The sequence below is a fragment of the Crocuta crocuta genome, unplaced genomic scaffold (genome assembly GCF_008692635.1).
Source record: "Crocuta crocuta isolate KB4526 unplaced genomic scaffold, BGI_CrCroc_1.0 scaffold698, whole genome shotgun sequence".
In the NCBI taxonomy this organism is placed as follows: Eukaryota; Metazoa; Chordata; class Mammalia; order Carnivora; family Hyaenidae; genus Crocuta; species Crocuta crocuta.
In genome coordinates, this window is record NW_027530855.1 from 1,092,929 (window position 1) to 1,107,232 (window position 14,304).

General features: G+C 36.8%; 2 protein-coding genes across 8 annotated transcripts in view; one reads left to right on the top strand and one right to left on the bottom strand.

The window, feature by feature from the left end:
* The window catches only part of NSD3 (nuclear receptor binding SET domain protein 3), a 113,164-nt gene that overhangs the window by 86,620 nt on the left and 12,240 nt on the right, over nucleotides 1-14,304 (top strand). For 5 of the 6 annotated variants that reach the window (XM_077769495.1, XM_077769496.1, XM_077769494.1 and 2 more), the window contains 4 exons: nucleotides 1,298-1,495; nucleotides 2,237-2,410; nucleotides 6,964-7,110; nucleotides 10,452-10,608. In XM_077769495.1, coding sequence (XP_077625621.1) covers nucleotides 1,298-1,495; nucleotides 2,237-2,410; nucleotides 6,964-7,110; nucleotides 10,452-10,608 — 676 coding nt within the window. The remainder of the gene's footprint in view (nucleotides 1-1,297; nucleotides 1,496-2,236; nucleotides 2,411-6,963; nucleotides 7,111-10,451; nucleotides 10,609-14,304) is intronic. The other variant, XM_077769498.1, reaches the window with a different exon arrangement.
* DDHD2 (DDHD domain containing 2) overlaps nucleotides 1,231-14,304 on the bottom strand; it is a 61,863-nt gene continuing 48,789 nt past the window's right edge. For both annotated transcript variants that reach the window (XR_013336350.1, XR_013336351.1), the window contains exon 20: nucleotides 1,231-1,478. The gene's annotated coding sequence lies outside the window, so the exon portion shown is untranslated. The remainder of the gene's footprint in view (nucleotides 1,479-14,304) is intronic.

Here is a 14,304-nt window from a genome sequence, read left to right on the forward strand (position 1 = left end):
ATTTTGATTAGTTACCTTTGCTTATATGTTGCGTGTATTTTCTCCATATGTGAACTTTTTGTAACAAAATAACCCTTTATCATCTTTGTTGCATATATTTTTCCACATCTGTCTTGTTATTTCTTTTTATCCTATCCTCTTCTATCCTAATTGATATTATTTCTAACTTTAGATGTTTGGCATATTGACCAGTGGAACCATCTGAGCTTAAAGTTTTCTTTTTTGGAAGACTTTTAATTATACTTTCAATTTCTTTAATAGTTTATAGAACTATTCATATTTTCTATTTAATTTTGTGGGAGTGGTGGTAATTATGCTTTTTAAAATGTTTATTCATTTATTTTGAGACAGAAAGAGAGAATAGGAGTGGCTGAGGGGCAGGGAGAGAGAGAATCCCAATGTGGGGGTGTGTGGCTCGATCCCATGAACCATGAGATCATGACCTGAGCCGAAATCAAGAGTCAGTTACTCAACCAACTGAGCCACCCAGGCCCCCCTGCTTTTTTAAGAATCTGTCCATGAATGTAGATTTTTCAAATTATTGGCAATTTATTTTTTTAACAGTTGTAGGATTTGTAGAGATGTACCACTTCTCAGTTCTGATATTATTGGTGCTTTTTTCTCTTCAATAGTTTCTCTTGCCAGAGATATCAGCTTTATTAATCTCTTTCCAAAAACACCTAACTTCTGTTTTTTCAGTCCTCCCCAATATATATTAATTTCACTCCCATTATTAAAGAGTGCTTTCACTGGATATGGAATGCTAGTTTAGTAAAAGTTTTCTCTCAGCCCTTTGAAGACAGCGTCCCATTGTTTCCTGGCTTCTGTTTTTCCCTCGCTGTCAGCTCTCAGTCTTATTGTTGCTTCTTTGAAGATCATTGTCGTTTCTATGGTAATATTAATATTTTCTCTTTGTTTTTGATTTACTACAGTTTGAATAAGATATCTAGTTATAATATTGTGTGTTTTGTATTAGGATTATGAGTTTTCATTTTATGTCTGTTTTACATATGAAGCTGTAATGGAATCTTTGTTGTCTTTTGGAATTTATTCTGGGTTGGGAAGACCTTCCCTCTCTCAGCTCCCATATATTGAAAAATTCTGCTCTGGGTTTTCTGCAGATTAATTTTATTATAGAGTAAGAAAGTAAAGATCTAAATTGTTTTTAGCACTTTATCTTCAAACTATGATCAAATTCTGACCAAATTTATTAAATAATCTTTTAGCTGCTTCTATTTAAGAGGAATATGCTTTAATCAGGTTTTATTTAATTTGTGTTCCCCAACCAATTTTTCAGGACAGCACCCATGTTTTTCATGTAAAGTGTCTGGTACAGATGTGAAGCGTTGCTCTGTTGGTGCTTGTGGGAAGTTTTATCATGAAGCCTGTGTCCGCAAATTCCCCACTGCCATCTTTGAATCAAAAGGATTCCGCTGTCCCCAGCACTGTTGCTCTGCCTGTTCCATGGAAAAAGATATCTACAAAGCAAGTAAAGGTAAAACAGAGCTTAAAAAAGAGACCAAAGGTTTTGGGGTGTTTTTTTGTTTTCTTTTTTAATTTCTATTAATGTTTGTTTATTTTTGAGAGAGAGAGAGTGTGAGCGAGCATGAGCAGGAGAGGGGCAAGAAAGAGGGAGACTCAGAATCTGAAGCAGTTTCCAGGCTCTGAGCTATCAGCACAGAGCACCATGGGGGGCTCGAACTCCCGAACGGCAAGATCATGACCTGAGCCGAAGTCATGATCTTAAGCAGTTAAGAGGATGCTTAACTGACTGAGCCACCCAGGCCCCCTGGGTTTTAGTTTTTTTTTTTTTTAAGTGCAGTAGCAAATAATAAGCACATTATTATAAAAAAATATCAGGTGCTATCTTTCTGTGTATCTGTAGATGTAACAGCTCAGCCACAATAGATAGCATGATAATTAGAGATTAGGTTCTAATTGATATCATGAGAAGAAAATTCTATATGTTCACAGTTACCCTTGAAAATTTCTTTAACGGGTGACATTAAGACCACATGTCTCCAGCTGTAGAACAATTTTTTCTGAGTGATCCCTCAGTGGGCACTGTATTTAAGGTCCTGCATAAGGAATGACAGAGCCAAACTTGTGAAGAAAAATACTATCTTACTATAACAGCATTACAGGGGACCCAAGACAGCCCAACTCCAAAAAACTCATTTTATATCCAGCTGATGCCTAATTATGTAGATTTTTTTCTTAATTTGTCCTTAAACAGGCCGCATGATGAGATGTTTGAGATGCCCAATAGCCTATCACTCTGGAGATGCTTGCATTGCTGCCGGAAGCATATTTGTGTCCTCCTACGTTCTCATCTGTAGTAACCATTCCAAGCGGAGCAGTGGTTCATCCTCTGCCATAAATGTAGGCTTTTGTTTCGTTTGTGCGAGAGGTGAGTGTCAGTCCTTTCTCTCCATTTCTTTGAGTTCATTGGCGTATTTCCCTACCAAAATAGAGATTCAGTAATATCCCTGAGACATTAACACTTTAAGTAGTCCCTCATATAACATTAAACATTCGGATTGTTAGAATATTAATTCTTCTATAAATTAAGCTAAAATCTAAGTTCTCAGTGTTCCTGTATGGCACATCTAAAGATTAATGTATTCCCTTCTGCAAACAATTATTCTATTCAAAGTAGACTTTTCCCATATCCTATTCTTTAATCCAGAGCTTTCTTTCATCTGATTGAGATTTCACTTGGAAGGAGAGATGAGCACATTTTTTTTTTTAATTGTTTATGTTGTATGTTTTGGTCTGGCATTGAGGAAGGCCTGATGGGATACAGCCAAGGCAACATATGTGGTAGTGGTAGCTAAGAGCCAGCAAGGCAAGCTTTCCTACTTGCCAGCTGTTGGTATTTAAGTATGCCAAGAGCTTGATCAAGTAAAAACAATGTTGTCACCCTGAGGGGTTCAGGGGAGTTGAGTTCGTGATAAATATAAACTAGAATTTTTCTTTTTAAAAAAAATTGTTTTTGTTTTCATTTAGTTTTGATATAGAGAGAGATAGAGCATGAGCAGGGGAGGAGCAGAGAGAGTGGGAGACACAGAACCCGAAGCAGGCTCCAGGCTNTTTTTTTTTTTTAATTGTTTATGTTGTATTTTATCATGTTTTGGTCTGGCATTGAGGAAGGCCTGATGGGATACAGCCAAGGCAACATATGTGGTAGTGGTAGCTAAGAGCCAGCAAGGCAAGCTTTCCTACTTGCCAGCTGTTGGTATTTAAGTATGCCAAGAGCTTGATCAAGTAAAAACAATGTTGTCACCCTGAGGGGTTCAGGGGAGTTGAGTTCGTGATAAATATAAACTAGAATTTTTCTTTTTAAAAAAAATTGTTTTTGTTTTCATTTAGTTTTGATATAGAGAGAGATAGAGCATGAGCAGGGGAGGAGCAGAGAGAGTGGGAGACACAGAACCCGAAGCAGGCTCCAGGCTCCAAGCTGTCAGCACAGTGCCCAGTGCAGGGCTCGAACCCACAAACCATGAGATCATGACCTGAGCCAAAGTCAGACGCCCAACTGAGCCACCCAGGTGCCCCTAAACTAGAATTTATTTAGTTGAGTATAATGCAGAGCATTCAGCATTACAGAATATCTCAGCTGTATAATAAAATAATTTTTAATATTTAGTAGACATTTTAGAAATTAACTCCTATCCCCAAATAGTTTTTGTTTTTATTTTTTAAATATAAGTGCTAACTTTTCTGAACTTTGAAAGGACTCTGTGGTATATCAGGCCAATTAGATTATGTTTAGAGCATACTGAAGATGAGGTGTTTGGTTTGGTTTGGTTTTGGTGTTGTTTGTTTTGGTTTGGTTTGGTTTTGTGCTTTAGGAGATAGTTCTTTTAATTTAGTGAAAGCACTGTAAAATATTTTAAAATGGAATTTAGGTAGTGTGACAGATCTAGACTTGTTTTGGTTTTATGTCTCTCTTTTAAAAAAAAAAAAAAAAAAAAGCCAGAGGAAGTGGGCAGTAAAAGATTAAATAAAATGGCAGTCCCGAGTCCATTGTATGTAGGCTTTCAGTTAAGTTTGTGGCAATGTGTGGTAAGCGCCTGGGGCTGTTTGCCCTTACTGGGGAAGCCTTGTGTCTTTCTTTACAGGAGCAATTACAGCTGTATCCTGCTTGGAAACCTGGCTGGTATGTGGAGGAGGAAGTCTGTAATGTTTTGTGCCACATTGTAACAAGTGGCAGAAAGGATTCAAATAGTCAAAAGAAATAAAAAGTTACCACTGGTGTCTTTTACATCTCCCCATCCCTAAGAAAGTAATGACAGTGTGGAAATCACTGAACTATCAGTTGAATGGCTAGCTTTAGAGGCTCTAAACAGATGAGCGTCAGTGATAGCATGAAGTCTCTTGTCACTTAGTAAAAATTTTATTCTACCTTGCTAGGCACTTACTATTACTCACTTTACTAGGGGTGTGTGTGTGTGTGTGTGTGTGTGTTTAACTGAGCCAACATTTTAAGTATTAAGTTTATAACTACCATCCTGGCTTATTTTGGAGTACATTCTGAATGTTACTATCAGTATATTAACCAATACTTTATTTTGCTCTATTTCATTCAATAATTGGGAAACCTTTAAAACAGGTATTTTCAATTTTCAAACTAGGCCATTATCAAGGAACCTAGTTTTATAAGATTCTAGCCATTTTAAGTTTAACTTAAGATGCCTTGATTTAAAAAAGCTTGAAATACAGGATCTGTATTTGCATCTTATCAATTTGATAGGTATTCTGAAAGATATACTATATTTAAATGCCTATGTAATGCAGATTACTTAATTCTTCAAAATTGTAACTATGAAACTTTGTACAGTAAACAGAAACTTTTCATTTTCCTTTCCAGCCTTTTACAGAAACTTATTCAAAATAGATCAGATGTTGGGATTTGAGAAGGCTGAAGTCAAAGTTTTCACAAGTAAATAATATGTGCTCTTTTATTGGTACTTATAGAGGTCTCATTAAATAAATTTTTTTAGTGTTTATTTTGAGTGAGAGTGAGAGTGAGCAAGCGAGCTCGTGTGGGCAAGAACAGGAGAGGGCAGAGAGAGAGAATCCCAAGCAAGGCTCTGCATTAGCAGTGCAGAGGCTTATGTCGTCCTTGAACTCAGAAACCTTCAAGATCATGACCTGAGCCCAAATCAGGAGTCATATGCATAACCGACTGAGCCACCCAGGCACCCTAAGGTCTCCTTTTTTTTAAAGAGACCTAACTGTAATAAATTCACATAATAAAAAAGAAGGTTTTCATTGTATATGTATTGGTATTAGATAGCTTTGTTTTGCTTTTGTTTCTTGCCTTATATGGTTTTTCCCTCCTCATGAAGGATTTTGCTCTTAGTTCATTGTTATTGGTTGTTTAAAATCATTCAGCTAATTCTTAAGGACTGAAATATCTAGAAATATTTTTAGAAATGTTTCAAGGTGTAGAGGAACATTGCTCCTTCCCTACCTCTCATGGCACTATAGGAAATGTTCAATCCTATTTCAGTGTGGTATATATTCTTTAGCACTTCCTTTCCTCTGGTGGGGTTGGTGTAAAATAAAAGTTACTTAACATTCTGTGCCTTTCTTTGTCATGGTAATTTATAATGGAGAAGGTAGATAGGGTTTTCTTTTCATTTTAATAATAATAGCAATTTTTTTGCATCTGTAAATCAAACTCTACCAGATACCATCTGAATTGTCACAGTTGCCTTCAGAAGTTATTTCCCCATTTTATATGGATGAGAACACTGAAGCCCAGATTCCATAATTTACCTGAAGGTCATAGAAGTTGTTAAATAGTGGGACTAGCATTTGTACCTGATCTGTCTCATTTCAAAGCCCCAGTTTTTTAATACTACACTGCTTCTCTCTATTAAACATATAAAATTCATTTAACATTATATAACTTTTATTAGAAGATTATTATACTGTTGCCAATTAGCAATTTTAAGTTCCATTCTGTCCTCCAGGTCAGAGGTAGGTCTTGAATCTTCCTCTGTAGGGTAGCAACAAATGAAGATAACACACCCATGGCAAAAAGTAAATGGTAACCCCCTTTAAAAACAAAACTCTTGACTCTTTTCAAAATGATCTCTATAAAACTGCTGTCATGATCCTTATTGTTTAGTCCTAAGATCATCATAAACTGTCTAGTAACCAAATAGAGAAATGTTCCCTCTTCTCACACTCACCTGGGTGAAGAGTGGCCTAAAGTGAACTCAACAAGGGGAAGTGGATAGGAGGGAGGAGAGAGGTGGTTTAGAGGAGATCTTCTGTTTTCCTTCCAAACAGGATAGCTGGATTGGTAGATCAAAAGAACTATCTTTATAAACCCTTAGGTTGGTAATTACTTTATGTCATGGCAAGGGGGGGAAATGTAAATGGTTTGTATTACCTCAGTGAAGTTTAACAAATCATATGGCTCCTTTAAAATCATATATCATATTGATAGAGAATAGCTTCATTAATCTGGCAGAAAAAGATATAACTAGAGAAGAGGAGAGACTCAATTCTGCCTTCCCGTGTTACTTGAAGGTAGATCAGTGTCTCTACTATGTTATGTAAATAACTCTTATTTGCTATTAAGTGATATGTCACTTGGTTCTTTGGATTGTCATTACAGTATTTCTAAATATTAAGGAATGTAGCTTTGTGTATCATAGCAGGTTTTAAGCATGACATCAAATGCAGTTTACATCTCCAAATTAATTTGTGGTTTTCTTCTGGGTGTTGTAGGTTCTTACAGGATAAGGCACGGAGTAGCTCAAACTCCCTTTAATAACTCTCGCAAGCCTTTTCTGTCAGATTTTTCTCTTTCTTCATATTCTCATTTTCCCCCCAACTTTTAGCACAGCTACATAATAGGTGTTACATGGTTTATTTTTTTTTCCCTCATGGAATCATGGGTAGTTTCATTGCAGCTCATCTCTTTCTGTTTGTTTCGTATAGGGCTGATAGTTCAGGACCATTCAGACCCCATGTTCAGTTCATATGCCTATAAGTCCCACTACCTACTGAATGAATCAAATCGTGCAGAGTTGATGAAATTACCTATGATTCCTTCTTCGTCAGCTTCCAAAAAGAAATGTGAGAAAGGTAATAATCAAAATAGTTTATCTCTTGCTTTATTTTTGCATTCCTTTTTTTTTTTTTCTCTTTAAATGAAGGGGGGAAATGTATGCCTGTCAAGCACTATCTATTGCTTTTGGTAAATTCTACCTTGGTGGTTGTGACTGTGTCTTCATATGGCTGCAACATTATTAAAAAGGGCTTAAAATAATTCCATTATTGCAAATTCTTATTTATTTTTCTCCTTGAATAAATTCTCACACATTCTGTCTCTATGGGTTATTAAAATTGAAAGACTAGGATTTTGCTTAATATAGAAAGATTCTAAGGACTCTTTCTCTTCTGCCTGATGGAAAACTACCATTCATGTTAGAATAGAATAGACATGATGTTAATTATTATGAAATTTCAACTAAAAAAAAACAAGATATGTTATTAAAAGAGGGAAACCAAGATATTGATACTTAAAATTTTGATTTTAGGGTACATTCTATCCTTTTGTTTCTTAAATGTTAAGATGCTATGAAAACTAGTTGCCCTTCTCTTAGACCTTGGTGGGCACCTGGGGAGGATAACCCAAATATTGGATATTGAAAGGCAGCCCAGCTCAACTGAAAAATTACTTATGAATAATTTATCCACAGAGAATCAAGAACTAAATGTATATTTATATTCTCCCAAATAATCTATAGAAGCAAATCTTATCTTGTATTTAACTTTACATAGCCTACTTGTAAAAAAGAGAAAAAGTAGTTTTAACAATACTGTATAAATTTGGGCGTTCTTATCCGAGAGGGTAAAATAAATAACCTGGAAGGTAAAGGCCTTTTCTTGTATACATTCCCATTATGATCCAGGAGCCACGTTCAGAATCTTTAAAGAAAAATTAATTCATACCTAAAATACTAAGGTACATTTGAAATAGGGTCCCCCCTCCCATTCTTTATGTTGCCTGCTTGATGATGTATCTTTGATCTTTGTCAGACATCTGAAGTGGCAACCCAAGACTAAAAATGTATAACTAACTAAGCAGGTTGATTAGAACTTGTGGAGAAGTAGGTTGGAGACAGTATTGGCTTACTTGCTCGTTTTGTTTGTTTGTTTTTCCATTGAAGTCAGAGTATGTCACCTTACTGGTGATACCACCTACTTCTGAAACAAACATGGACATAGGTCTGGCTAACACCTTAATGCAATAAAATCACCCGAGGCATTCATTTTAGGAAATGCCTTATTTCCTACTGATGCTTTTATAAAATTAGATTAATTCAGTTGTTTCTTACTTTGTTTTTGGTACTCAGTTATTGACCTTGATATGAATTGAAATTATTTTGAGCCCTCTGTTTGCTTAGCTTGAACCATATCTTCTTCTTGCATCCTAAAGCGGTTTTCTTGCATAGCACCAAGGTGGATTGTTCATATTTTCATTTTTCCTGTGTATTTTTTGTCAAAAATTTTTTGTCAAAAAATCGATGATTTTCATTGACGATTCTGGATCTGTATTTCCTCTGAAATAAGACTTAAAATTGAGGGCTATTCTATGTTAAAAATGGCCAGCCTGACTTTTCCACGTCAGCTCTAATGATCACATGTCCCCTAAAGCTCTTTGCAAAGACTGCACTCCCTATTGGTAATTCCTTTCTGTTGGAGAAGTCAGTTATCTCATTTTAAACTTACCGAACCCCCTACCTAGGCTAAGAGCACTCAGGCAGCTAATCTGTAGGTTGGAGAATTGGAGCAATTAGTCCATATTGAGATTTGCAGACAAAGGAAAAATTCTTAATGATTGAAGTAAAAGCTTTTAAGCAGAGGAAATATAGTTATTTATTTCATCACTGTATATAGATTTTGCTTTTATGTTAATCAGTTAGAAGTTTGAAAGTCTACAGGCAGAAAGGATTTTCTGGAAAATTGATAGCAAACCCTCAAAAGGTTGGAGCGTGTGATTTCATAAAGTTACGTAGAGGGCTCTTAACCTTTTGCTTGAGATTTTAAACCTCACTACAATCAGGTTTATGGACCTGATTTTCCAACAGAATTCACTTTTTTTTTTTTTTCTGCAGTAAATGCCTTTATTATAGTTCATCTTCAGTGGCTAACATCCTTCTCTGTCACTTGTTGAAAAACCTATTAGAAATACCTAATCTCCCAAATCTCTTTTATATTTTTGCATTAAAAAATATCGTTTTGTTTGGTTTGCTGCACTTGTTTTGGTCTTAGTCCAGAGATCACTTGTGTATTTCAAAGGAGAGGATTTTGCCAGGGAACCTGGAGAGGGATCTCCTTGTGTGTGGTACTTATGCCACAGTGATGTTTACTTAGTTTTATGCTATAAAGCAGTGGTTCTCAATATGAAGTCAGAAAAACTTACATAAGCAATTTTTGAACTGTTTAATATTTCAGAAAATCTAACAGAATCACACATTTGCACAAAATAAGGCTGCATACATTTCTTTATATTTGGCTATGATTTGAACAACTTAATGTGATAATACATACTAGTTTTGTTATTGGGATCAGAAGCTCTGATTGGCAGTTATATATTTCTTTGGTTAATAAAAACAGGAGAGAAATTATTGCCTTTTAACAGAGATTTTGATTCTGGTTTTTTTGGTCTGGGATTGTTTTTTTGTTTCGTTTTGTTTTGTTTGTTTGTTTCGGGGGATTTATTGGTTGATAAAATGCTTGAAATCCTGGGTCCCTGAAGAAGAGAAAAAGGATCCTTGGTGATGAAAAAGTTGCAAACCACTGCTGTATAGCCTGTTTTTGACTTTCTTTATTTTTGCTGGAAAGGTAAATGATAATGTAATCACCAATTTGAGAAAGTTTAATCCTTTGCTTTTTTGCACTTTTTATGGAAAGAAAAAAGTATTGGCCAACCTATTGGCTGTTTTCTTTCTTGCTAATTTTATTGTAAAGGGATTTAGTTAACTATGGCACTGGATTAAAATACAAAGATGACCCCATTGCTTTCTCTCTTGGCTCTCAAAGAGAAAAGAAAGTAAGTTGCTACTTACTTTTTTGAAAATCTTCTTTCAAATCTACTAAAGATTCCATGCATCTGTTAAGAGTTTTAGCTGCCTGATACACTGATGCCTCAGTGCTCACATTTGAGAAGGGTAAAGACTACCACTCATACTACTCAAAAGCTTTGAGTTTTGGGCCCCTGCAGTCCTGAAAAGGGACTAAAGTAGCTAAATCTGCTCATGTGCTTTCTATCTTAATCCATCGCTGTAGATCTAACTCAATCCCTTTATTTTCCCCCAATCTGAATCAAATTTGATCCACTTAAAAGATAACTTTCTCTTTTCTCTTTCTTTTTCTCTTTCCTCTCTTCTTAGTTATTAAGACTGTTTATTTGTTTCAAGGTGGAAGATTGCTCTGCTGTGAATCGTGCCCGGCTTCCTTCCACCCAGAATGCCTGAGCATAGAAATGCCAGAAGGCTGCTGGAATTGTAATGACTGTAAAGCTGGCAAGAAACTACATTACAAGCAGATTGTTTGGGTCAAATTGGGAAATTACAGGCAAGTTTTTCCAAGGACACAGAGGAAGTATTCAATCATTGTTCAGACATAGGTTCATAATCTGTATACAAACTGGCTAGGAGGTAGGTAGAACAACACAGAGTACTTCCTTGAAAAAAGAAGGAGAAAAGAAATATATTCTGAGTTGGTTTTTACAGGATTGGGAAGGGTGTTGGAATTTTTTTCTTTTAGATTGGTTCCTTGACTTGTTTTTAAGAGGAGACAGCAGGCTCCTCCCTATCTTTTTATTTTTAATTTTTTTAGATTTTTTTTGAGGGGGGAGGGATTGCGCACAAGTGGGGGAAGGGCAGAAAGAAGGAGACAGAGAATCCCAAGCAGGCTCCATGCCCAGCACAGAGACTGACGCAGGGCTTGATCTCACTAACCTTGAGATCATGACCTGAGCTGAAATCAAGAGTCGGTCGCTTAACCAGCTGAGCCACCCAGGCACCCCTTGTTTTTAAGTTCTGAAAGTTATATTATGCTAATGAACTATGTACTACTAGATTTTGGAATAAAAGCTCTTATATAAATAGTATGAACATATCTTCTTTGTGTCTTAATACATTTATATTGATTTCTAATAAAATCAAAAGTTTATATCCTGGCCAAAATAGCTCTTTACCCCTAAATCTGGCCCATTTAAGTTTCTGCTAGAAGCTTTAAACTGAGTGCAAGGAGAGAGCTATTTAGAATTTAAAGAGAAATTATTTCATGAAGAGCTTTTAGTTCTTAAGAGAATGAAGTTAGAAGTATGGGTGATTGCCATTATTTTAATAAAAGTTTCTCCTTTTAAGAAGCCTGTCTTGGGGCGCCTGGTGGCTCAGTTGGTTGGACCGCCAACTTCTGCTCAGGTCATGATCTCACGGTTTGTGGGTTCGAGCCCCACGCCAGGCTCTGTGCTGACAGCTAGCTTAGAGCCTGGAGCCTGTTTCGGATTCTGTGTCTCCGTCTTTCTCTCTGACCCTCCCCTTCTCACTCTGTCTCTCTCTCAGAAATAAATAAAAAAAAAGAAGAAGAGGAAGCAGCCTGCCTTTGGGGCACATGGGTGGCTCAGTCAGTTGAGCATCTGACTCTTGATTCTGGCTCAGGTCATGGTCCCAGGGTCATGGAATTGAGCCCTGCCTCAGGCTCTGTGCTGACAGCATGAAGCCTGCTTGAGATTCTCTCTCTTCTTCTCTCCTGTCTATCCAACCCTCCTCTGCTCGAGCATGTGCATGTACTCTCTCTCTCCCTCTCAAAATAAATAAACTTAAAAAAAAAAAAAAAAAGCCTGTCTTTAACAAGCCTTCATTGAATAGGAATAGCGATATATTTATAAAATTCTACATTTTGAGACATGTTATGTTTATCATTTACTGAGAAAATAGATACTATTCAAGAGAGCACAATAATGGCCCACTTTTCAATTAGAATACTAAGTAAAATATATTTCTATAGGATTTCAAACATACTGTAGTTTTTTTTTAATGTTTTTTTATTTATTTCTGAGAGAGAGAGAGACAGTGTGAGCAGGAGAGGGGCAGAGAGAGAGGGAGACACAGAATCTGAAGCAGGCTCCAGGCTCTGAGCGGTCAGCACAGAGCCCGACATGGGGCTCGAACCCACAAACTATGAGATCATGACTGGAGCCAAAGTCGGACGCTTAACTGACTGAGCCACCCAGGCGCCCCGATACTATAGATGTTTAGCAAGGGCTGTGTCATTTTCTTTGCATTTTAAATATGCTGCTTGCTTACTTACCTATTTAACTTTGTGTGTGTGTGTGACAGAGAAGGAGAGAGTGTGTGCATGTGCACACACTAGCAGGTAGGGGTGGGGCAAAAGAGAGGGAGAATCTTAAGCAGTCTCCATGCCTAGTGCAGAGCCTAACACGGGGCTCAATCTGACATCAGGACATGAGATCATAACCTGAGATGAAATCAAGAGTCAGAGACTTAACCGACTGAGCTACCCAAGCACCCATTACCTACTTAACTTTAAAATTTTTGGTTTTAGTTGAGATATAAGGGGCCTTGAGATTGAGAAGTGATCTTCCCCACACTATTTTTTTTAATATATGACAGGAAACCCCCCCAAAAACTTGGCAGTTGAATACATTAATAATTTTATACTGTATGGCAACAATTACAAAGTTTTAAAAGGCAAATGTCAAACAAAGGGAAAGTATTTGCACTTTTACTTTAATAAGAAAAGACAAGGGGCGCCTGGGTGGCTCTGTCAGTTAAGCGACTGACTTCGGCTCAGGTCATGATCTCACAGTTCGTGGGTTTGAGCCCCATGTCAGGCTCTGTGCTGACAGCCAGCTCAGAGCCTGGACCCTATTTCAGATTCTGTGTCTCCCTGTCTCTCTGACCCTCCCCTGCTCATGCTGTCTGTCTGTCTCTCTCAGAAATAAATAAAACATTAAAAAAAAAAAAAACCTTACCTAGAAAAGGGAGCAAAGAAGAGAAAAAGCTAGGTAGCCAGAAAAGAACAAATAGAAAATAAATATTTAAAAATTGCTGAGCCTCACTAACAATAAGTGTACATTAAGGATGAAGAAGATTTTTTACCCAATTAACAGACTGGCAAAGATTTAAAAGAGTAATAATTTTTTGGCTAGGGAGGCAAAGGGAAAGGCGTGCCCCGCCCCTGGCAGTCTTGCATCACATATTAAAATTGTAACAGTGTCTGTCTTTTGACGCAGCATTTACCCTTCAAGGAATTTGTCTAAGGAAAACAACTGGACAAACAGGCAAAATTATTCCTTAAAGTATTATTTTTAATTGCAAAAATTTGAAATAACCCAAGTGCCCAGTCAGTGGGGGATTTCTCAAATAAATTACAGTGTAGCCACATCCATGAAGGGGTAATGCCAGTCTCTATAGTAACATGAGATGCTACCCAGGGCATAAAGTTGAATTTAGGAAGCATGTTAAACAGCATATACGTTATCTTTCCGTGTGTTTACACAGTTTTAAAAAATTGGAGGTCTAGATGTTTTTGAGACCCAGAAAGAAAAACATCGGATGTTAATAATATGAGGCATAAGATTTTAAAAGGGAGTCATTTTTAGTTTTTCTGTTACACATTTCTGCATTGTTTTAACTGTTAAACACACACTGCTTTTCATAATTAAAAATCTTTATCTTCCCAGGGTGGGCAAGAGTGCAAGCTTGACAATTAACAGATAAGACATTCCTGGATAAGAAATATCCAAACAGTGTAGGGACGCCTGTATGGCTCAGTCAGTTAAGTGTCCCCCCTTTGGCTCAGGTCATGATCTCATGGTTCGTGAGTTTGAGCCCCACATGAGGCTCACTGCTGTCAGCACAAAGCCCACTGTGGATCCTCTGTCTTCCTCTCTCTCTGCCCCTCCCCAACTCATGCACAGACTGAAAAAATTTAAGTTTTTGTATATTTACTGTTCAAACTGATTATTCTGTGCACTACCAAAACTTACCCCTTCAATTCTTGACTTGCCTAGCTATTAGAAACTGTCAAATGTACCTCACAGATGATTTCATTTAGTGATCACTATGCTATTCAGCCATTGCATAAAAGAGTTACATTTTTATTCCATCCCAAATCCCACATTTATTGTTATGTAAGATCAATTAGATTCTGAAATACACACAGACATAAATCTAGTAAGTTTGACAAAAAGCATTTACTCTGGTTGATTAGAAAGATGTAAATGTTCATTTGAATGGA